The sequence below is a fragment of the Seriola dumerili genome, unplaced genomic scaffold, assembly GCF_002260705.1.
Source record: "Seriola dumerili isolate Sdu_G_001 unplaced genomic scaffold, Sdu_1.0 BDQW01001387.1, whole genome shotgun sequence".
Lineage (NCBI taxonomy): Eukaryota > Metazoa > Chordata > Actinopteri > Carangiformes > Carangidae > Seriola > Seriola dumerili.
The window spans coordinates 95,952-120,820 of record NW_019175642.1 but is presented as its reverse complement, the minus strand read 5'-3'; the positions used below and the strand labels follow the sequence as shown (position 1 = coordinate 120,820).

At 39.6% G+C, this 24,869-nt stretch overlaps 2 protein-coding genes across 4 annotated transcripts in view; both read left to right on the top strand.

Annotated features, from left to right (window-relative positions):
- The first annotated feature begins 2,727 nt into the window (after positions 1 to 2,727).
- LOC111238483 (glutamine synthetase-like) lies at positions 2,728 to 7,021 on the top strand. Of its 2 annotated transcripts, none has more exons than XM_022768020.1 (6): positions 2,728 to 2,896; positions 3,982 to 4,131; positions 4,207 to 4,383; positions 4,699 to 4,826; positions 4,940 to 5,139; positions 6,568 to 7,021. In XM_022768020.1, the coding sequence occupies exons 1-6, from the start codon at positions 2,728 to 2,730 to the stop codon at positions 6,875 to 6,877; spliced, it is 1,134 nt and encodes a 377-aa protein (XP_022623741.1). In that variant the 3' UTR covers positions 6,878 to 7,021. The 2 variants fall into 2 exon arrangements, with proteins under 2 accessions (XP_022623741.1, XP_022623742.1); XM_022768021.1 differs by having other exon boundaries at positions 3,982 to 4,143; positions 4,237 to 4,383.
- Positions 7,022 to 9,978: 2,957 nt separating this feature from the next.
- arrdc1 (arrestin domain containing 1) overlaps positions 9,979 to 24,869 on the top strand; it is a 38,744-nt gene continuing 23,853 nt past the window's right edge. For both annotated transcript variants that reach the window (XM_022768042.1, XM_022768041.1), the window contains exon 1: positions 9,979 to 10,168. In XM_022768042.1, the coding sequence (XP_022623763.1) occupies positions 10,051 to 10,168 (118 nt within the window). In that variant the 5' untranslated portion in view covers positions 9,979 to 10,050. The remainder of the gene's footprint in view (positions 10,169 to 24,869) is intronic.

The following is a 24,869-nucleotide window of genomic DNA, read 5'->3' as shown; positions in this document are numbered from 1 at the left end:
ATTGTGGTCTGAATACTTTCTGAATGCACTGTATGTGAACAGGCTCTGCTGTTCTTTGAGACACCCCAGGGTGACGTTCAGGAGCATAATCCAGCAGATGACCTCTGTAGATGCAGATTGTTAAACCTTTTTTTCATGTTACATTGAGGCTTAAATTGTTTTTGAGAGCTCGGCCCCCATTTTCCGCAATAAAGTCTTGATAAACAGTGAGGTCTGTGGATTAAACACAGTATCTGCGACAATGAAAAACACGTCACATTTTTTGTACATTCACCTCCCTTGTATTGTGGAGGATGCAGTTTGCGTGACGTTTCAGGGGTATCGGACAGGATATCGGAAAACCTCTGAACTGACCATTTATTACCCTGTTGTTTATATTAATGTAGTGTGCATTAGTCTGTTTCTGTTTGTTCTGAGAGTTGGTATTTATAACTCGAATGTTGAACAGCAAGAAAAACCAAACCGTGCAAAAGAATGCGGTGCATCAAGTTTGTTGTTTGGTGAAAGGTGTCAAAGAATTCTTGATAGCAAAACAAATAAAATGCGTGACCATAAGCTACCTGTATTTCAGACAATATTCAGGAAAGGGAGTGAGCTGAGGGCACTGACTGTACATCCAGTGCCTCTCATCCTCTGAAAATGTTAATGATATATGATGAGGTCCAGCTGAACCAACCAAACTTCATCACTTGTACAACGCACACAGAGCAAAACAGAGACAGAAACAGTCAATTCACTGTGTAAGTGAAAATTTTGACCTACTGCGTTAGAGGAAAGGTCAGGATCACCAAAGTAGGATTCATCCTCTGGGCGACCTCAAATATCTGCACAAAGGTTCATGTCAGTCTGTCCAATAGATTTTGTAATATTTCAGTCTGGTTTGAAATGGTGGCACGAACAACTTTACCATCCCAGTAGAGCTACACCACAAGCATGGCTGCAAAAACATTAATGAGATAAAGACAGGTGACATAATTGAAAAGGTTTGAAAAAGGTTTTGTTGTACATTTAAAAGAAAATGGACCTTTTTGTTAGTTCTTGAAAAGTTTTTGGATACAGCATTTTTTAAATTTGGTTGTCTGGGGCCCTGGAGGCCCTTTGTGGCTCCTCAGCCCTTTAAGCAGCTTACCTTGCTTGTGTCTTTGTCCCATGTGACCCGTCCTGTTTCTGTAGAAGCTGTTACATTTTTTGCCCTCCTGGCTGATCTCAGGACAGCTTACCTGATGGAAACTGAGCATCTGAGCAGCTTCTCGTCTCTAATTGTGTTCAGTGAGCTGCAAGACTCTGCTCAGCAAACAGCGCTCGGTCACTATCAGCAGATGTCCTCTCAGGCACAGGTGGGTGTTCATTACTATTTCTCATGGGAGTTTCTGTTGGGCTCAGCTGTGCCTGTGCAGTGCTTTGACTGACTTATTGTTTTTAAAATGAATGAGACAGAATGGGTTGATTTTGACAGAGAAGGTTCATTTCAATGAGCTGACAAAGAAGAAGAGTAGTAATCTTTCAAACACTGTCACAGCTTTAGTTTTTACTAGCGGCCAGAGACTTGAAGGATCTAATTTAGTCTAATGAAAACACCATGTTGTATGCCATGCAAACGCACCTACAATCACAGTACGCATTGAAATGACAAAACACGTAAAGGACACGTTGATATGTGTCATCATCATGGTAATTAACAGTCCAGTTAAATACCACAAACAGGTTTAGGCACGACACACACTGAGCTGTCTTCTTGATCTTTAGTTTCACCTGAAGTCACCAGCAACACAGTAAGTCCCAATACTGTTGTTCTTTACTCTGATAATTATTGAATACTGCTCATAATTTGTTAATGTATAAAAGTTAAACTTCCTGTTTGTGACATGAGCAAAAGTAATGCTGTGTCTGCTGCAAATATTGACATTTCTAAATGAAATGGTACAGCACGACCAGGATTACATTAGTGAGATTTTAAAGCTTTGAAAAGTCCAGTTTTTGTGGAAGTTTTCTACATTTTTTATTTTCAGATTTAAGGTGAAACTGTGTAAAAGTATAAAGTTTGATTTGACAGTTTCATCAAAAATTCTGATATGTTATTTGTGAAATTTTGTTTTACACATTGCTGTAGTATTAAAGGTCTTCAGTTAAAAAAGTAAAAGTAATTGAAGGAGAGGTAAAAGAAAATGGAATAAAGAGTTGTATTTTTGTTCAGATGCAGTGTATAGAAGCTTTAAATTTTGTTTAAACATAATATTATAATCTGATGAATATAAATATTTACAGATTTTGTAATAATATTACAATATAAAAACAAAAATCATATGTAATTTAAGAGGAGCCGATGGGAGAGTTCAAGCTTCAGAAACTAGACATCAAATTGTGTTTTTTCTACTATTCTAATTTTATTTATAGTCATTGTATTTCAGAAAGAGCACAAGCAAAATATTCAGCATGCCGAAAGTGAAGGTCTCACATTCACTGCAAACTGTTATTCTCACTCAGATGTCGTTTTGTTTTGTCTTTCTCACTGTTTGCTTTTTGTGAGTGCTTGTCACTGAAAACTTCCATCCATGCAAACATTTCATTTTAAGCCCTGCAGGTTTCTCACCTGACCAAACACAAACCCAGCTGAGTTGCTCCACAGAGTAATGAAAAAGGTGTAGTGTGTTTTTATGTAATGAAAACATCTGAACCAATGAAGACACACCTCCATTGTATTCGGCCTCTCTCTGATTGAAGGTGAACATGGCATCAGTGTCGCCCAGCTCTCGCCTCAACAAGGCCGTGCGCCAGCAGTATATGAGCCTGCCGCAGGGAGACAAGTGCCAGGTCACCTACATCTGGATCGACGGCACCGGAGAGGGGCTTCGCAACAAGACCCGAACCCTGGACAAAGAACCTGAAAGCATAGAAGGTACATGACCTCTTTTTTAAAAAATGATTTATTAGTTTTGGGGCGAGAAGCATTTGACCAAAAACAATATTTTATAATATAACATAACAAATATTATACAGAAGTCAGTGGATTGAAAGGTCATTTTACTTGAAACTTCTTAAACATTTCATATGACAATGAAGGTAAAACATTCATGGAATAAGTTTAAGGCCGCTCTTATATTCAAATCTTGCAGATTAGAGGAAATCTGAGGCATTAGATCGAGAGATGGGGGGTGTTTGTATAGATTATTGTAGGAATTATGAGAATAAGCACAACTGCACAACTGTGCAGCTGTGCTGTCTGGGAGGGTTGCAGCACGCCTTTATTGTACACAACACAGGTGTTAGAGCATCCTGGTGCAACCCCAGTAATATGCATGTTAAGCTGGAGAACAAATATTTGTTACTGCTCAGTACATTGGTCTAGTTTAGAATCAGTTAACTGTTAATGATACAGTTTATTGTGTAAAATTGTCCATTTGACCTGTATTTGACCTGCTGTTCCCCTTGGCACAAACACAAGCAATTTAATATAATTATCATGTACTGGTAATTAAAGCTGCTCTAATCAATGGTTTGAACTGAAGGAAGAGTTTGACATTTTGCTTAATAAACTTATTCACTTTGTTGGTGAGAGTTCAATAGAAAGATAGAGACCACTTTCATATCTGTACAGTTAGTATGAAGCTACCACCAGCAGCCAGTTAGCTTAGCTTCACATAAAAACTGCAGACTGGCTCTGTCCACAGTTCACTAATTAGCATGTCACATCTTGTTTGTTTAATCTGTACAAAAAGGTGAAAATGACACTTTATGTGGATTTATGTGCTGTTTACAGCGAAAAAGCTTTGAGTCCCACTCTTAGATGAGCTAGTGACCAAATATCTGGCTCTTTAGCAGTAACATTTAGCCGCTAGTAAAGTATTTAAAAAACTTTGTCTCAGCAGTATTTGAGCTTAGATGGTCTGTGGGTTTATCAGGTACAGAATAGTGGAAATCCATTTATGAATTATATTTAGAGGAGATGCTTTGATAATATTTTGGGTAAAATGATCTTGACAGAAATTCCTGAATGGAACTTCGATGGCTCGAGCACGTACCAGGCCGAAGGCTCCAACAGTGACATGTACCTTATCCCGGTCTGCATGTTCAGGGATCCTTTCACCCTGGACCCCAACAAACTGGTCCTCTGTGAGGTCCTCAAGTACAACCGTTTGCCTACAGGTATGTTTTTCAAATTTTTGATAACATTTTACTGAACCCGTTCAGTAGGCTCGGGACAAACAGGTTGTCCTGATTTTTGTCTTTGTCGTCCAGAGAGTAACCATCGAGCTAGCTGCAACAAGGTGATGGAGAAAATTAAAGAGCACTGCATGTGGTTTGGTATGGAGCAGGAGTACTCACTCTTCGGGACAGATGGACATCCTTTTAGTTGGCCCATAAATGGATACCCATCACCCCAGGGTGAGTTAGCAGTCATTCTTATATCCTCTTTGGAGCACTGGTATCTTATATTGAAACCTAGGGCAGTCATGTTTAATAATGATGCCTTATAAGTTTTTTATAATCTCAAATAATGTCTTACATTTACTTAACAGAGCAGTAAGAAGCCACTGAAAAGATCTAGCTCAAGAGCTGCAGAGCCAGCAGAACAATACAATTTACTATACTATATATAATACTAATACAACAGACATGATTGTTTATTAAAGTGGTATATATGTAGTTTTGTATTTATTTAGTCTTAATAAGAGTCCCACCTTGACCCCACACTTTAAGGCCCTTACTACTGTGGCGTGGGGGCAAACAATGCTTATGGACGGGACATCGTGGAGTGTCACTACAAGGCCTGCCTCTACGCAGGGCTCAAAATCTGTGGCACCAATGCTGAAGTTATGCCATCTCAGGTAAGTGTCAGCGTTATTCTGATGCACAGTGACTTCGTCTTGGCATGATCATCCATTCAAAATGAATGATTGTTTTATCCATCTTTGTTTTCCCATGCATCTTTGGACTTTAGTGGGAGTTCCAGGTGGGTCCCTGTGAGGGTATTGAGATGGGCGACCATCTGTGGGTCGCACGCTTCCTGCTGCACCGTGTGTGTGAAGATTTTGGGGTTGTTGCAACTTTGGACCCCAAACCAATTACGGGCAACTGGAACGGTGCCGGTTGTCACACGAACGTCAGCACCAAGCAGATGAGGGAAGAAGACGGACTGCAGTGAGTAAACACTCCCTTTGAAACTTCATATGACAGTAATTCATGCAATAATTAAGTTATTTTTAGTTTTTTGTCATCCAAAAGTTATATTTTTAATTATTTGAGTTTTCCATTTGATGAAGAAAGTTTAATGTTCTGGTAAATGGTGTCTCATACAGCAGTTGCTAAAACATTCACTATGACTTTCTTGTCATTTGACATTTCAATAAAAGCTATTTTTGATTTGGTTTTGATAGAATATGATACAATATAGTACAATAAAAAAAATGATGATAGTGTCACTTTTAATTTACTTTGTGTGCCCTTATTTTGACTTTATCTGTATTTGCAGTAACAAAACCAACATGACAACATGCAGCAGCTGATCCAACTAATTACATTTTTACATTGACACACAAAGCATTGAAATTTCTCAAGTTACACCACATAGATACATTTTTCACTTAACCCCTGAATTTCACATTCTTTCAAATCTACAACTCAATCATTTTTTATTACTTATGTACTTAAAAGTTTAGAGAAAAAACTCAGAACTAATCATGTATGGACTGTAAGCCAAGGCATTTGGAACTTAACTCAGGTAAATTGAGCATCTGTCAATTTTGGAACTTAAAGCAGCTATAATCAATATTTTTCACATGTCTACTTGTATATGAAAGGGTTCACTCATAGTGAAAAGTGCATTATCAATCTTCTCTGCAGTTTTGTTCAGTTCTATGGAGCTTTATAACTCGAGGTCATTGCTTTGGTTTTCTGGAGTGCATAATAAGCCTAAATTTAATCTGTAGGCAGCTGTTTTCAGCAAAAAAGATGGGATGAACCTACTGTACTCGACCTGCTCAGCACCTAACAGCTGATATACACAGTTAGAGACTAGCTGGTTACCGCAGTGGAGCGTTTTGCAGCTGAGGAGTCAGACATTTCCCTCAGGAGTTTGTGGAGACTGAAAAGAGAGCTTAAAGGAGAGTGTTCATCACGTGACAAGAATAATGACTCCACACCAGTGTTAGTTTGTATCTGCTATATGTGTAAAAAAAAAAAGGCAACTGATTGCTAATAATTACACCATATCTCTGTAACAGTTGTTGATATGTCAGTGTTGTGTTCATTACCTGTTTCTGCTGCCCCCAAGTGGTGAAAAAAACCTATTACTGCAGGTTTAAGCAGACAGATCTCATTCACAGGAAAAATGTGATGGTAGGTCACAGGTATACCTGTTGTTGTTTGTGATAGACACTGCAGGTTTATACATTAGAAAAATATGAGATTAGTTACATACATCGTTATATTTTCTACTTTATACACAGAGATGAATAAACCTACTCTCGTATGAAACAGTAAACTTTTATTATTGTGGTTTATAAATGGACACTATTCATCCACAGTCACTGCAGCGGCCATAACTCAGTCTTGCTTTTCCTCTGACAGATACATCGAGCAGGCCATCGAGAAACTGAGCAAAAAACACATCGAGCACATCCGTGTGTATGACCCCCGTGGAGGCCAGGACAACACCAGACGTCTCACAGGTCTCCACGAAACCTCCAGCATCACAGACTTCTCTGCTGGAGTGGCCAACCGAGGCGCCAGCATCCGTATCCCCCGCCAGGTGGGCCAAGAGAAGAGAGGGTACTTCGAGGACCGCCGCCCTGCAGCAAACTGTGACCCATACCTCGTGACAAAGGTCATCGCGTGCACCTGCCTGCTGGATCCAGAAGAGGATGAGGAGTGCAAGTAGGAGAAAGGTGCAGCCTGTTGTACTGGCTATGTAGCAATGTTTAATAAATATATATTCCTCTGTGAGTTCACCTGAGGTGGACACAAGATGAAGAAATTAAGGCATGCAGACTTAATGGTTATTGTGATGGTATGTTTATTGATCTAAGTTTAGCCATATAGTATAGACTTCCATGTGCACAGACAGGTAATTCTTCAGTACTGTAACTGTCTTTAGAAAGGAGACATTTAATGTTTTGCACAGCAGCTTTGTCAGAATGGGAAATAACCATGTGTTATAGTTTTTCTGAGCTTACATGTTTATCATTCTGCATTAAAATATGAATGAGCTTGTGTTACAGGTGTTAGTTTGAAATAAAGACAATGGTGCTATTCTTGTCTCTGTTCTTTCGTGCTTGTTTGTTCCTTCACAATATCAGGGTATTGGTATAGAAAGTCAAAAGCATAAGGCCTATAAAGCAATATATATTGTGATTATTGTATTCTAAATGTTGTAAATGTTCAGGTTTTCAAGGCTGTGTTACAGTAAATTTACAGTTTTTTTTAAATGATTTAACTCAACAGAGTTAGTTTGAATTGTTTGGTCATTCACATTAAAAATGATTTAGGTGTTTCTTAAAGCACCGATAGGGATCCCTATATATAATTACAGTATATTTTGATATTGAGGAATTTGTTATAAAATATCAGCGTTTGTGTTTGTCACTGTCGCCCAGTTATTATTTCTATCTTCAGAGGTTCTCAAAGAGGGGTCCAGGAACCCCAAGGGCTCCTTGAGGGGGTTCCTGGGACTCCCCAGCAAAAACAGGGAATCATTTATTTTCACAATGACAGAATGTATGCCAATTTAGTCATGGGTTTCAAACACTGTCTGTAATAACACATCTGAAAGCAAATATCATATCAGATGGAGGTCTGTGGTCTAATTTGTGTTGGTGAAAAAGTTTGAGAACCACTGCACTACTGCACTGCGGGATGTAAATGGATTCTGGCAATTGTCCACCAGGTGGAGCTCATATAGTTTTCATCTCAATCCCTCTCACCATGACTGTACAGTTAAAAATGTGCAATTCACCAGTCAGTACCACCTGACAAAAGGTCAGTGTCACAGCAGACCAGAGCCATCAGTGCAGCACTTTAAGAAGGGGTAAATGAAATGTGGTTTAAAACCTTGAGGAAACAACAAAAGGAAAAGGATGCAAAAAGGCAGCAAAGACATGAATGAGAATCAGTCATTGCACTCTCAGTACTGGCATGTTTTCACCTCAGCTTGATGCTGAGTGTACTTGACATATGGCATTAACATCTTATCCTGTTACTTCCTGACATATGATCCTCTCTCACTTTCAACCTTGCAGAGTCAAAATGACTCATTATTCAAACTGTTTGAGAGGAGGTTTCACAACAGGAGTAAACACCAAAAAAATGATTCTTTGGATCAGATGCCACACAGCATACCAGATTTCCATGGATACAGGCAGTAACTTGGCAACCATGGTGTTTGTCTGTCGTCATGGAAACATCTGTCTCAAAGCTTTTACCAGGAATATTCGCAGCCTGGTGAAATGATGACAGGAAGAGGGAGGCAGAGAGAGAGAGCGAGTTGATGTCTGTCAGTCTGTCGCTTCGTGTTTGATGGAATTTTCTTGTAAATGCAACATGTGGAAGCTCCACAATGAAAAGTATAAGTGAAGTGATGCTTTGATCAAATAATCTTCTCTGTGAGCTTTCTATGCATCTGTTCCAACAACTGATGATGCACACTGAGACAGGAAGTACTCTCAGAGACAGGAAGTGTACACAGACATGGGAAGTGTATGAGCCATGTGAAGTACTGTGCTACGTCTTTGTGTTAAGTCATACTCACTTTGTGAGAGTGCTATTGATGAACACTTTTGGTCACACAATGCACAAAGAAGGAAGAAAATGAAAATGTGGTGGACAGTAGTGCAACACTCTGCAGACAGCTGTAGTATTAAATCTTCGATGCAACGTTTATTTGTGAAGTTTTGACCTATTTTTCTATTTGATTGATGTTTTCTGGTGCACAATTTGCTAAATAATAGTTAATACAAAATGGTATTATGATTATGTATTCACTAAACGCAAAAAAGGGCTCTTAACAGGAATTGCAACACTACCACTCTACATCTAAATACCAGGTTTTGTGTTCTTCTTATCAGCATGGTTATTCTTGTAACAAATGTAAAATGAGACAGCTTTATGTATCATTTCAGTCCCCCACAACAATGCATTTTCACCTTGGTGGATGTGAAATATCCCTGTACTCTCAAAGTAAGGTGCTTGTCATTGGGACTCTGCCATAGGGACAAACCCATAACGTAGCACCGGCACAATTAGATGCCAACAAGGCTGGAATACCAACTGGGAAAGCTGGGTTACCTCCCTGGAGCCCCAGAAGACCCAATCTTACTGTACTGTAGGTCAGCAGATCACATGGTGCGATCTGGAGGCCCTGTTGTGAGAGAGGTCGTTGTGTCAAGGATAGGTTTTTACATACATATTTTTTTGTGCTTACATGTGACATAATCCAAATGATTTTGGGTGTAATCACATTACCACACAGCAAATCTAGGGCGAGCTAGAATTCATGGAATGCATGGAAAAACTCCACACAGTGTACAGAAAGTGGGAGGAACAGGGGCAGCAGGTTGGTGCAGCCACGGGTAGCAAGCATGGTCTCATGAGGTCAGGAAATGCATTGTAATGATACACTCATGAAGAATGTGTCGAATGTACAAAATTTATCATGAAGTGCGTCATGAGGATACACCTGTGCACTCTGTTAAACATTCAGGTATATCACAGGATAAAGATTTTGTTTTTAATGACACTTGACCTGTTTGACCTTTGTGGATGATAATTTTATTCTTCTTCTATTTTCTTCTTTATTTTTATCTTATTAATTTATATTTTTATTCATTTATTATTTATTTTACCACAAATTATTCTGAAACGGAAGTATATGAGAGATTTTCACACCCTACCCATAAACCAGTGTACATGAGTTATCTACCCTCCCATTACTCTCAATGGGTTTTAGTCAGAGTGACGTCAGTGGTCTCCAAGGGAGCTCGCGGCAGCAGGTGAGATCGCAGCATCGCCTCCTCGCGCTTTCAGAGACTCAGAGTGGCGGATTAACGGAGCGGAGCCATGGGAAAGCTTCAAGAATTTGATATCACTTTTACCAACAACAAGGTGGTTTACGGTCCGGGAGAGTCTATAAGCGGGACTGTGAAAATACGCACCAGCAACTCGCTGCAGTACAAAGGTAAGCTTTCCTTCAACATTTTTCAACAGGGGGAACATTTTTTTTTTTGCCAGCGTGTCTTTCACCGCCTGGTTCCGTGAGGCGCGCGGTGAGGCTCCACCTAAATAAACTTTTCCTCCGTGATGGTGGACGTGAGGGAGAATAGAGGACTGTGCGGCGGCGGCGGCATGGTTCTTTTGTGAGCCAGTTTAGCGGCTCATTCAGTGACCGTCACCGTCTGAAAATGTGGTGCGGTTATCACGGATTTTGGTGGTGCTGCTGCGCTGGGAGTGGACGGAGCGTTTCCACCCTCCACATGACGCGAGCAGCCGCCGTGGACTCGGTTGTGCCGTTTCAGCTGGTTGGTGTTGCTCGGTAGTCATGCAGTTTGAAACCCACATCCTGGTGCACATCCTGCTTGTTGCAACATGTTGCTTCCATGTATTGTTTTTGACGAACCTTAGAAATTGTTTGGGGATGTTGCTTGGACGGTGAAGCATCCGAAAAGCAGGACAACAGGTGTTAAAGACACTTCGTTGCTTTTGAGAAGCGATTTTCCTTTGAGTAATCATATTTTACAGTATGGAAGGAAATCCAAAGCTTTCCTGCCAAAATCCAAGACAAACCAGTGGAAACTGTTCATAATGGGGGGTAAATTAGGTTAGCAAGGTGGAGAGCAGCTTTTGGAGTTGCCATGGAAGTACACAAAGAATCCATTGTATGTGAGTGAACCTTGTGGGGATTCTATTCTGATAATAGAGGGCTGCTATCAACTTTAACTAAAGCACTTTCTCAAAGGGAGTCTTGCACAGAGGTATGTTAATTGACAGGGTCTGTAAATAAAGAGGGCAGCTGTAAAGAACAATGTTGTTGAGGTGATTTTCTTTTTGTGCTTTAAAGTTAATGTTTCAGCATCAGTAACTCACAAAAAATACCCAGCTGCAGTGACAAATTCAAAGACAACAGTTATGTGGTGCAGCATCCGAAGGGAATAAACAACACTGATATAATAATTGAACAACTTTCGATTTCATTCATTTCATATATGTGAAAAGTAGCAGAGAAAAAAAGCATCAAAACATAGTTTGCCACAAATTGAATTAATTCTGCAGCACTTCCACCTGTTTGCCTGACATGGTGCGATTCATTTACATAATGCACTGGCTGACCTGAAGCAGATGGCCTACAGCAGAGGTCAAAGCTCCTGCTGAGCTCCGTTACACTGTAAGGTCACACGGCTGTGGCTCGTCTGCACCTGACACTGGGTGTTATTCCCATATTAACCCCTGTGGTCATGGATTCTGTGGTGAATGGTGGCAGAAGAGCAGAAAGACAGCAGGAGAGTTTCTCCTAGTCAGGTGAACAGCTCAATGAAAGCACTGATGCTGAGAGGAGACTGTGCGATGTGATGCTGACTGAGGTTTTGGATCAGCTGCAAGGATGCATGCACTTTTGTTTTACCGTAAAATGTAAGATGACAGATTTTACACCTGCAGCAAAGTGTGAAAAACCACAGTGTGTTTTCAGTTCATAAACAAAATATAAATCCTGGTTCAGTTGGCTGCCTTCACCTGTACCTCCCGCTGCTTTTGGGGTGGGTCCACCTTAATAGAAAAACAAATTGACTCGTTTTAAACATTAGACGATTGCAATGCCGTGGTAAATGTGTATTTACTGGCATGTTGTTGAGAGCAGGCCAGTGTGTGGCACGGGAGGATCCTCCTCTTATTTATCATCTGTAATTGCAATTTTGTCTCTTAATATTAAAGCTTAAAACAGTATTTTGCGAAGTGATTGTTCTTGCCAGCTTATGTCCCTCAGTCAGAGCCCTCCACTGACTTCTAAGTGAAGAGACTCAGGCTCCAGCTGGGGCTTTCAGCGTGTCTGTTAATGTACTGTAAATGCAGAGGTTGCATTATGTGTCCAGTGACATACCTCTCTTATCTGTGCCTGCTGATGATTTCATCAATCAGATGGTTCGAATCATGCTGCAGCAGAGAAATTTGTGTGTCTGTGTCTGCTTTGTTCAAGCGTGAGAACTTCCTGTTTTGGTTTCTAAGATAGAGATAGAGATAAGACAGGAGTCGTTTAGTGTAAATCGGACTTGTCCTGAATGGTCAGAGAAGGATGCTTGTGTAATCAATTTTCTTCATTTATTTGATTAAGGATGTCTCATTAAGTCAGTCGATGAGTTATGTGGGTAATACATGGAATCACAATTATGATGCATGTTAAGAGTGGACACGCCCTGAGCTTACTTAACTTTTTTTTAATGGATATCTATCATGCAAACAACTACAATCCTTTTTAACTGGAGCAGGTTTTTCCATCCTGATTGTTTGATTAAGCAGAGCAATAAAATCTGGACACCAAACATTTCGCCTTGAACACATGTGGGACCATTGCCGTGCATAAATTAGCTGATTAACAGAAAGTTAATCATTAGCATTTCTTCTGGTCCAGCCACCTTTTTCCTCTTCCATGTCATGCTCATGACAGCAGCTGTTCTCTGCTAGAAATCTGCACAGTGTCCATGAAAGGCAGAATGCAAGGCTGGGAACGGCCTAAAATTTATATCATGGTATAATTTGAAGGACAGTTACAGTATGTCTCATGGTATATTTGTTTTTCTTAAAACCACTGCAACCACTGTCGTCAAACATAATTTGCCATGTATTAGTGTTCTTCTCGTTGTCTGACTTTTTAAATCTGAACCATGTCCATATCGTTGAAGATGCTTGTTGTTTTTACCAACTCCTCTTCATCATGTTCATCACTTTCAGCCATTTCTTTGATTCCAAACAAAGCAGCATGAGCTCTCATGATTTTCCAGACAGTTCGCTGCCACAATCTTCTTTTTTTTTGGCAGACTAGTCACAGTTTACTGCATTGCTGCATCTCACTGGTTTAGTTACGTTATTTCCACTTTCTGTTTGCATGGAGTAGTCAAAAGCCATACTTTAGGGCAAATGCATACCGGTACTTTCTATACTATTTCTACCATCCGCCCCAAGCAGAATCCATTCTCAGATATTTTACCAAAGAACAGCACTGGTGTTGTCATGGGACTGTCTGCAGTATTATCAAAGTGGACTGCTGAGTTTTGTTTTATGTGTTTTGAAAGTGTGTGTGCGTTTGTGCAGGCTTAAAAGCCAGCCACAGGCTATCCATTACATAGATTGTGGCACCATATGATCTGCATGAATCCTTGTATTGTTTACATTGCAGTGTGAGTTGGGTGTGTACGGTTACCAAGTTGTATGGTGAAATAAATACAGAAAGATATTAATAAACAGATGCAGGCTTTCTGAGATGCTGAACATTGTAGGAGCCAAAAAATTCTCAGCCTCACTCTATTATTGATGATGGAGACCATTAGACAGCATTTCTATTGATTTAGCTTCCTTACAGAGACAGTCGTATAAGTAGAGTCATGAATGCATGAATGAAAGTGCATGAATAAGCCACTTATACACTTTACTTACACATAATGTTGAACATGGACTACAGCTCTGTTGAAACTCTTAACAGTATCCCTAGACATTATGTTCATGTTGGATGATTGTGCAGCGCATGAGTTATAGTCAATGCCAACATTGCAATGGAAATACAGAAAGTAGTTTGTCCTTTATGAAGAAAGGCAACAAGTAAAGTTATCTTCTTTTCATCGTAGCAGCAATGTTTCCTAACTAAGCGTTTTAGTTACTGTGAAATGAAAATTAAACTTTCTGTCTTGTCTCATTTTTCAACAGTCATTGAGCAACTGCTTTGTGGGTAATACAACTGAGGACCAATTTGTGTGTCAGTAGCACATCTGTACACGTTATAGTGAAACCAAACAAACATTATTTTAACTAAGAAGTCAGTCAGTAATCAATCTGTTATGGGACTTGGTTATGTTGCTCAGGAGTTGGAGGTTATTGTTGCAGCTTATTGTTTCATTACTGGCTGCCATATTTAAAACTGATTTATTTGTCAATGCATCTTTCATTAACGATCACTGTTAGTGCTGACTTCATTTACAAATAAAATGCCTTTCCTGTGGCTGTTTCACAAGAAAAACCACCTGTGGTTCTCCACTTGAATGCTATGCAGAAAAATTGCTGACCATAAACAGCATCAAAACAGTTTCAATTTCATGATATAACATGTTGTTAATATCACATTTTAGAACATAACAGGTAAAAAAACAACATTTTCTGTTGCTGATTTGGGGCATTAGCAGAAAACAGATTCACTCAGAAGCTGGGGATCCCTCTGTGTTGATGGTGATGAGTTATAGATTTGAGGTAAAGGGTGTAGCCAGCCTGTCTGTTCTGTTTAGCCTCCTCTTGTTTCTTCGTTGGCTTCCTGACTCTTAGGACAATGATAGAGGAGATGGTATTGCATTGACCCATTCTATGAGTCTGTATGGACATATTATCTCATGTGGAACATACCTCAGTATTGACAGTTTACTTCAGGATCCAACACTCAAAAAATAAGATGTGAAGTTCTGCGAGTGTACACTAGTCAGAGCCAGGAAGGTTTAGGAGCAGTAAATGAAACAAGAAATATATCACTTGAGGTGACAATCCATTTGACCTGACTTCCTGACTCTTTAGTCTCATTTATCTTTTGCAGACTCTTTACTGTGTAAGTAAGTTGACTCTAAAACAGTGTAAATGAGACATTACAACATGTAGTTCTTTTGTATCTCAGATAACAGCAGTGGATCTCATCTTAGTTTACAGAAAAGCAGAAGCACACATTCATTGTAACACAATCATTGTCTGTGGTAATACAAACCACTAGCTTTATGTAAACAAGACAAGACATCCCCTTAGGTCCATGTGAAGCCGGCCACAAGTGCATGTATGCACAAACACACGCTTTGTGCCTTTGTATTGTGACGCTTTTATCTTGTATTTAAGATCTGTGGTTTGTGAATCACATGGAGAGTCACTTTTTTTAAACTTATGACAAATCTTTTGACTTTTGCTGCTTTTGTGCATTATCAGAAAATTACTAACCCATCCTGTAACTCATGGTTTCAGTCTAAATGTCACTTGAATGAATATGTTTGTGCTCTTCCACAGCCATGTTTGTTCCATACTGGACGAGTCCTCACTTGTCCACACAGCAGCAATCAGTTCAACAAAGAATTGATTAAGGATAAGTCAAGATAAGACAAATGGGATATGTAAACAGTAATCACTGGGTTTTTGGTGCTATATATGCTGTGTAAAAGCATACTGTATATAAGTGATGTGGGTTGCAATAATGACAGAAAATAACATTTTCCTTTCTTAATGTTAAAAAGGGGGTGGGGGTCAGTTCATCAGGCAAAAAATATGGATCATATGCACAGAAGCCATGTGACTGGTAAGATTTGAAATGGCTATGTCAGCTTCAGTAATCAGATTTAGGTATAAAGTTACATATCTGACTAGATACAATATATTCATCCTACAGTGTATCTGATCTTTGATGGAGCTCTGGCCCACACTTAATGGTACTTGAAGGTATGTTTATGCTGCTAAGTGCCTTGCCTCAATACTTATCTTCCACTCCCCTACAGCACCAACAGTGTGCAACACTAGCCAATGTTAGCTTAGAAATGGAGCCCGCTAACTTCAACAGACACAGACTCCAACATAAGCACAAAAAACACAGTGAAGCCCGTCTGGCCAAAAGGGAATGTGACCAACGTCGGGGAAAACTAGGGTCAACATTTCATCACTTTATAAATCTCTTCAGAAATATATAACATCAGTCAAATTATAGTCTCACATAGCCAGGCCTATGTCCATGGGGACAAATCCCTGTGGGTAGCTACATCAGTGGGCCAGTGAACCATTAAAAAATCCAAAACCACTGAGGTTTTACCATCTCTCTCTTTACTGCCCTTTCTGTGTGCCTGTCATTCGGGGTGCGCATGAGAGCGTGCATGTGCCAGTTGATAAGTCCAGGGCAATACATTGATGCCTGTAGACGCTTCTTCCATGCCATTAGTTGCCACTGTTCTCTCATCTACAGTCCCAATTAATACCATTTAAAACTCCACATGCTCTGTTGGCAACAGAGGGGTAGATTGCTCTTTCTTCTTCCTCGGTAACCCTTAAATTGGTACAATACAAATGTCATATAGGTCTGAATTTCTTTCCCAGTCCAACCATCACATCACTGTTTTCCCTGAAGCCCAGGATGCTCACTTGTACCCACCTTTGGAGTGTGTGCATTAATAGTCATTAATAACAAGGGTTTTCTGAATGTTACATATAGAGCCATTATAGGCGCACTATCATGAGAAATAGTATTCAGCCTGTGAAAAAAACAGCTGTATAGTGTCTTCTGTGGCTCTGGAGCTTCCTGTTTTACAAACTGTGAACGTGCAGTTTGAGAGACGTAATGTTGAATAACTCAGGGACGTCACTCAAGAGAAATGTATTCTGTTATCAACCAGTTTCACCTTGGTTATTGTCCTCTAACACTGTCCTGGTGGGAGCATGTACTGTGCAGAAGCAGAAAGACGCAGCTGAGAGATGCTGGTGTGATTTTAAGAAAGATGCTTACAGGCCAGATTAATGCTGTATTAGTATTTTATTCATCACTGTGTTGAATCCAGCTTGTCTCCTTGAGGCAAACACTGCTGTTTATTCAGAGAAAAACTGGGGTGTAACTGATACAGAATAAATCAATGAATCTAGTGTATGAGTGTCTCTTTATTCTGGCTGGTGAACACATCCCTGCAGGCTGAGTTTTTCTGTGTGACCGTCTAGACCTGGGGGCATGAGTAAATCATGACATCACTGCCCCAAGAGTCACTGATAAGAGATTTGCCTGAAAACCAGAGGAGCAGCGCTGAAACCAAACAACTCAGGCCTCCAAATCTTTACACAGCCCTTAAGTCATTCATAGCAAGTAAATCAAACAAAGGTCTATTGTTTTAGATAAAACTACTGTACTGCTACTGCTGCTGCTACTATTACTGGTACTACTGCAACTGTTACTACCACTAATACTACTAGTAGTACATCATCTGCAACTGAAATTGCTTGTATTACTGCCAGTGCTATGAATACTGGCACTACTGTCTACTACTAATGTTACTACTTCAAATAATAGTAGTAATTATTTTTATTTATAGCCTATTTTGGTAATTTTAAATGTGAAAGGTAGAGTAAAAACAAAACAGACAAAGAAAAAAGACTTTCAGATTCTTCTTTGTCTTAATAGGCGCCATGAACTTTCACCATTCCTCTGTTTGTTTGGCGATTAATTACTGCTTAATTGGACTTTACTCGTACTGGTTTTATGCCCTCTGTTTGTGTTGTCTTTTGAGACTTGCCTGTTATAAAGGACTCTACTGATTGAGTAAATGATCTAAAACCCGAAGAATAAAGGTTTTTGAGTCACTTTGACTTGTCTTTTGTCCTGAAGTGTGACTCATGGTGACTTCATTCTCTCTGCTGCCCTTCAGCGTGGGTGGGTGGCATCGATCCACATGTACATCATCAGTCAGCGTGCTGTGCCCATAGAATTGTTACTGTCAGCTGGAAGTCTTTGCGCCAGCTGCTCCCTCTCCCCTTGGACTTAGTCATGTTAATAATAACTACGCTTTGACCTCCATAACCAGCACCCTGTCTGACCCCATGGCTGGTTATTTAGGTCTGTCATAAGAGGATTCTGTCTCATTCACCCTGATAAGCATACACACCCCTTATCACCCCCTCTTTAAAACGCTGCCCCACTTCCTGTGCTCTAAAATGAGAAAAAGAGGGGCTGTGGACTGTTCCAGCCAAAGAGGAAACTAAAGATAGAAAACTTCAGCTGGGAGATAACAAGTTGCTTTATGGCTGCACTGGTATGTTGTTGGGATCAGTGAAATGTTACATGATGTGGTGATTCAGGCCCACAGGGAAATGTGAAAGCAGTCCCTTTGCTGGAAGCTGAACCCAGGCAATTATCACCAACTGCCTTTAGCCTCTTCTTTTTTCCTCATAGTTTTGGTTTTAAGTTACATTTACTAGGTGGTTAAGTCTCAGGGTTCTCATTTCCAACAACATTATGCAGCTGTTTTTAACAAACAAGCTATGATAAACCTACTGAACGCTACCTGTTTAGCGCCAAACAGCAGACAAATAGCTGGTGAAGAAAGTGGAACATCTAGTAGCTGAAGCTGGATATTTTTTTTCTTTTGACCCAAAAGGCCAAAAACATTAATTATTGCAGATTTAACTTTTTGTTGCACCAAATTAATCCCACTGAGATAAAGAATCTCTATTTCTATGTGTGAATCAAGAAACGACAATGAATTACTTGCTACATGACACACAGATCTTGTCTTTTATAGCCTCTATTAAGCGGTGAACCTTTCTGAGATTATGTGTGTGTTGAGTCAGGCTTTTGTGAAGGGACAAGAGGTTTCAATCCTCATTTCATCCTCTCCTACGTGCTGCAAAACCCTTCATCGACTTCTCCATTCTCACCTATATTATTAGATAAGACTTGTATTCTCTATTTGACATTGTACTATATCCAAAAAAATAACACTGTAGTCGATTAATTAAGTCAAATGGCAGAAAATGGTTGATTGATTATCATTTATCAAGAAAAAAAAAATCAATTTATTTTCTGGTTCCAGCTTCTCAAATGTGACTGTTTGCTGCTTTTCTGTGTTTTATATTACTATAAATACAATGTTTGTTTGTTTTTATTTTGGACAATTAGTCAAGTGAAACAAGCAATGTACAGATTAAGAAATGAATTGGTTGAATTAGTTGCTCTCCATTTTGTATACGTTGACTGTTTTCTCTCACAGCTGCTGCCTCCATTTTATCTCTAGTCTCTGAGTCACAATGTTGTAAACAAAGATACAGTCAGCTGGAGTGTGTGTGTGCACATTGCTGAGTTCTTAGTCGTGGGAAATTGTGTTCATGAAGGGCTAGAAGCTGTAATACTTTATCATCTGAATATATGTTTGTGTCTTCTTTCTTGTGATTCTGTGACAGAGGGTTTCAGGTCTGCTGTTCTGAAATTGTTTTCTAGAAGCCTCAGGCCACTGGCAGCTGTTATTGTTGAACCCTCTTCACCTAAAAAGGAAAGGTCACTCAAGCCAGTTGAAATACTTGGGAAATATGTGTGTCCATAACACACTGTGTTAGCTAACGAAGCTTCATGTCAGCCCTCTCCAAACAACGGCTTCTTTATGAAGATTAGCGCATAAAAAAATGGATCATGTGTTCCAAACAGTCACTAATCGCACAAGTAGGCCAAGTCTTTGGATGGCACTGATGATTTGGATATCAGTGTTTATTTACATGCCACTGTTGCAGCTGCAAATACAGCAACAAGACCATTGTAGCAGCTCATACACGCCCACATTGCGCAATCAGCTGTGATTTAACTCTGACAGTTATAGTCAGAGGGAGTGACAGAGCTCTGAAGGTCACAGTGGGGCGTCAGCTGATACTAAATGACTAATCAAACAATCAAAGTCAATGACTTTCAGTTTGGAGTAGACCATGCCTCTGTCCGAAATCACTCACTACTCACTATGTAGTCCACTATATAGTGAGTTCACCATTTTGAAGTGCTGTCCGGATGTATTGTGAGAATTGTTATACACTATAAAGTGGGCTAGTAGTATCCCACAATGCATCAAGAAAAAGTAGTGTACAAAATCGAGTAGTGTCCGAGAGTGTTTTTCCATTTTACAGATGACCTCACTATATAGTCGTTTACATAACTCCCTGGATAGTGAGTAGTGAATGGGACACAACCTATATCTCTCTACTGTAATAATAAATGAAGCCATAGCAGTAATCCATGTGAAACCTCCTGGTTTAACACTTTGATAATATAATAATGATTTGATGAAAAGTGAATTGCTGGCTCTGACTGGACTTTGGTCTATGATGCATGAAAACCACACCTCAGCTCGTCAGCTGTCATAAAAAAGTGTAACAACAGTATCTGGTTCTGCCTTACACTTTCTTGAATATCTTGATCTTGTTGATGTTTTTTTAAGATGCAGCTTGATTCAAGATAAGTACTGAAACAAGCTGCTTCATATCTGATCCAGTAAAATGAGATCAGGTCAACTGAGGACACTGCTGATTGCCACGAGGGAGAAGCTGGTGCTTAAATGTAGGTCTCTGCTGACATAGATACCATCAAATGTGGTCTTGGCTAGGGGAGAGGCAATGTTTACACATCTTAATTCTCAAGCAAGCCTCATACAAATGTCAGGACAATGAAATTATCTGAAGAATGAAAGGATTAATTCCCTCTTTGCTTTATGTCTTATGATAAACCAGGTGATAATTTAGCTGCTAAATATATGAGCATTGTAAATGTCAGAAGACGGAGTCAGTATGTGTCTCATCAGGTCATGGTGTCTGTCTGGATTTGAGCCTCATGCAGTGAAATGTGGAAATTTCAAAGCATGATGGGTAATGCGGGAGTGAGTGTGCAGATTACATGTCTGCTGATTGTTTAATGATGTAACTTCTGCAGGGATAAGCCTCTTACGCACTTGCAAGCAAACGTACTGTACGCAGAGGTCTGTGTATTTTCATGCAGATGTGTTTCCTCTTAAACTCAAACACATGCAAATACTAAATATAAACTGATCAATGGTATTAAAGCTCTTCAGTCACTAAAGAGGTGATGAACATTAGTGCTTGAGCTGGTCCATGATAGGATACTCACAGATTATTATGCATTTCTTTTCAATAAATACTATAGATGGGAAGAGTTGTGATAAATTTGAATGAATTACAAAGGATTCAAACCCGTCTCATCTTATTGGGGGGATTCTAAAATTTTAACTTAGACCAGTTAAGGAATGGGCTTGTTTTTGATGCTATTAGTGTTTGTGCTTTGATGTAACCAGTTATTGTGTCCTTCTCTCCCTAGTATTTCCACCTCTGTACTTTATGTTTCATTTTCAATATCTATTCAAACATCACACCTGCACAACAGTAAATTTCAAAAAACTATGTGGCAACTTTATATCGTCATCATGCCAAACTTGGTTTTTAAAACCATAATCTGTTGGTCTGTTTTGCGTAATCTTCATGGTTCTTGAGAACGAGGATGGGTGTATTTTCCTGAGTTTGATTCTTGGGACTTTTTTAGTTCCTTAAACTGTTCCGTTGAAGAGCTAATAACAATTTTTATCTTTCTTTCACTGAAGCAGCTCTCAGTGCAGTGTTTCTCTCTGTTACTGCTCTCACAGAGAGGTTACACAGGACATGTCTGAACGAACAGCCCAGGCTCTGTTCCTGCTGGGGATTCCCTTACAGCCAGGAGTGATAGATCATAAGATCAGGTGGCCATGTTTGACATGTCTCACTGAGAGGCATTAGAGACGAGACGAGGGGAGATGTTGGAAAAGTGAGAGGGACTAATTGTTTGCAGCACTTAAAGATTTAATGAAGGTATTAAGTGTAGCATCGGATTACTCGGCTGTCCTGAGGTACAGAGTGATGGTTCTGATCTTTTGTGGAGGAAACTAGAAATATTTGTTCTCATGCCATTCATGGCCATTGTTAATACTAGAAAACAACAACGACAAAACAAAACTGGAGTTCATCTTTGTGCAATGTCAAATATAAACAAGTTGTCTAAGTCCCATATTTTATGCTTTTCCTGTGTTTTATTTGAAGTTTTGATCCATAAGAAGATATTTTTGTGCTTTTTAAGAACCAAAAACCATCTCAATGTAGTTCTTCTCTCTGGAGCTCTAGTAACAACAGGTCGGAGAGCTAATCAGAAGAGAGGAGGCTCTGAGCCTCTCTTCTGATTGGCTGACACTTTTCTGAGTGATTGAATAAACACATAGCAGATTTCAGGTAAACACTCAGAGAAACAAAATCCTGCAAGGTTGGATGGTTTGTCCAGGTGGGCGGGGCTTGGGGCATGGCTTGGGGCATGGCTGAGAGCGGTGACTGCTTTGTTGTAACATCACAAAGTTACAGAAGTCCTGACAGCTGGTTTTAAGGCTCAGTTTCTGAATACAGGCTGTGTGCATTTCTCTGTGGACTGAGCGCTTTGATACTTTCACAGTATTAATATAGAAGTTAGACCTGTTTTATAATCAAAAAAGACATGAACATCTACCTTTATACAATATGGGATCCTTAGGTTTAGTTTAACCCTAATTTAAAGGCCTTCATTAGCATCAGCAGTGCAAGAAGCTCCATGTCAATTTCATGTACTGTGTTTGTATCAAAGGTGATCCATAAATTAGCCAATTAATTATCAAACCATATTAGATGTCAGTGTGAGCTGCTGCACCTTGTCCAGTTTTTGTGGTTTGTAGCATTTCTACAGAAGTTTCAGCTTAAAACAATCCAGTCTTATCACACAGATCTTGCTTTGAGAGTTTCCATGCCTTATTATGCTGGAATGTATAAGTGACGTCATAGGAGCCTTTTTGTGCATGTGAGGAATGTTGATCAATTCAACTCATTCACCAACCTCAACTGGAATCCTAAAGACACAGTTATTCTCTGGTCTCTGGTGTCTGAGGGTGTAGGGTTTAGTTCTTGTAAAGTCCAGACCTTAAACAAACACACTGAGGCTCCTTTGTGCTTCAGACCCAGTCTAATCAGTGTAAATAAGGAACTGTCATTATCAGCCCAACTTCCCTGTGTGCTTCCCAATAACCCTCCAGCTGACTCATTTCCCCCATGTACTGATGTAATAAGCAGCAAGCTCTGACTGAGTGGTTTTATCCCACGCACACAGTTCTACTGTTGTTTCATGAAAAAGTTAAACATTTGTCACTAAATTAATTTTTCTTAGTCAGTGTTTTGTGCATATGTTTGTGCTAGTGAACAAACAAATGAAAATGTAGAGAAAGTCAGTAATAATATAAAGTGGCTCTGTTTGGAAAAGCTGATGACAGAGCAAACAACACTATTGCGTAACTGGCACATATTTTCTCAGGGAAGTGTGCCCTGAAGGACAACATTTCTGCAAAGGGAGAGGATGGAGGAGGAAAGTGGCATCGATCACTTTGCAAAAAAAAAGTGTGAGGGAAAAACATATCCTCACGTAAAATATTCTTATAGACACAAGAAGAAAGAAATAAAAGTTTACATGGCTACAGAAAACATATGTGTGATTGCTGACAGGTGTTTGTTGAAGTTATATTAAAGGGCACTTAAAATTGTTTTCTGGTAAACATTTCAACCACCATACTAAGCTGTGGGTAACCATAGCAACAGTAATTGCTACAGCTGCTACTTGGTAACAATTGAGCTAACTGATGAAACTGACCTAAATATTGGTTGAATTCACAGCAGAAGATGGATGACAATTTGAACAATTATTTAAAGATTATTATTCAGGAACATTCTTTCATTCAACTACAGCTGCGATGATTAGTCAATTAATTGATTAGCCAATCAACAAAATTAATCGACAACAGTTTTGCTGCTAATTTGCTGCTTTTTTTTATTGTCTTACATTATAGTAAATAGAATATTTTGGGATGTTTTTGACTGTTGCTTTGACAAATCAAGAAATTTGATTAGCATCAATTTAGGAAATTTTGGTTAAAAATATTTGGCAGATTAATTAAAAATGAAAATAATCTAAGTTGCAGCTCTGCGTTCAATATTTGAGAAGTTAGGCTTCTTTTCTTCAATGAAAAAAAGGTTTTGTAGAATAAAATGTTTATCTTTCTCAAAGACAAGTATCATTTTGGTTTCCCATTCAGTAGTGAAAATCAGCTGTTGTATCAGCACCAGTACTGCAAAGTTTCAATAATAACCAGCCCAGGTATAAGCATGATAATACATGATTCCTGATGTACAAAAATAATGGATGAGGTTGAAATGAACATATAATGCAGTCAGGTGTGATGGGCAAGTGCAGTCAAACCAAGATTTTCTTTCCAGATGCACGATGGCATAAAACAGGTCGTTATCTGTTCCTACTCTCCTGAATGATCCACTTACTCACCAGTACCACACCCTCAACCCTCAGCCACATCCTCCATTGGCCAGCATCACCCTGCTCTAACCCACATCAGAGAACGCTTTGATACAATAAAACACAGCAGTCATGTTTAGGCAGCCGGGTCTAGTAACGCTATCGATTACATCCTCTCTCCTGGATCTGTCGGCCCACACGGTCTGATTCGTAAAATCTAATGAGTAGTAGCACCAGGATCATCTCCGCCTACATATACTCTCATTGAACCTTGGAAAGGACCTGGACTGACTCCAGTGTGTTGGCAGGAAATCCAGACAGCTGCTGAGTCAGAGCATGCTCGGCTGCTGGCTTCCCTCTCACTACTGAGACTCGGTCTCCCTGAGGCTGTGGTTTATTCTGTGGAGAGCTGGCCTCTGGCGCAGATTCCTGTGCTGGCAGATCCCAGTAATGATCATTGCTGCTGGTGTGAGGGCAAGTTTGAAGTTGCCTGCTTCAGAAAACCAAACTAAATTTTGTGACTTGAGTGGGCATTGCAAGATTTTAGTTTTTAAATATAAGTTTTTGAGGAGCTACTTGCACTAGGCATTGTAGATGAGGAGCTTTGAAGCCGATTTCTTGGCTCAAATTTATTTATTTTTTCCTCTTTAAATATCAGAAAGACTAATGGCAACCCAGTAAGTGTTCACTTTGTCTAATCACCTGTGACACGACCTACGTGGATAGACACCTGTCCCAAATAAATGCCTGTTGAGCCTTGTCAGACCTCAGTAAAAGAGCGTCATTATTAAAT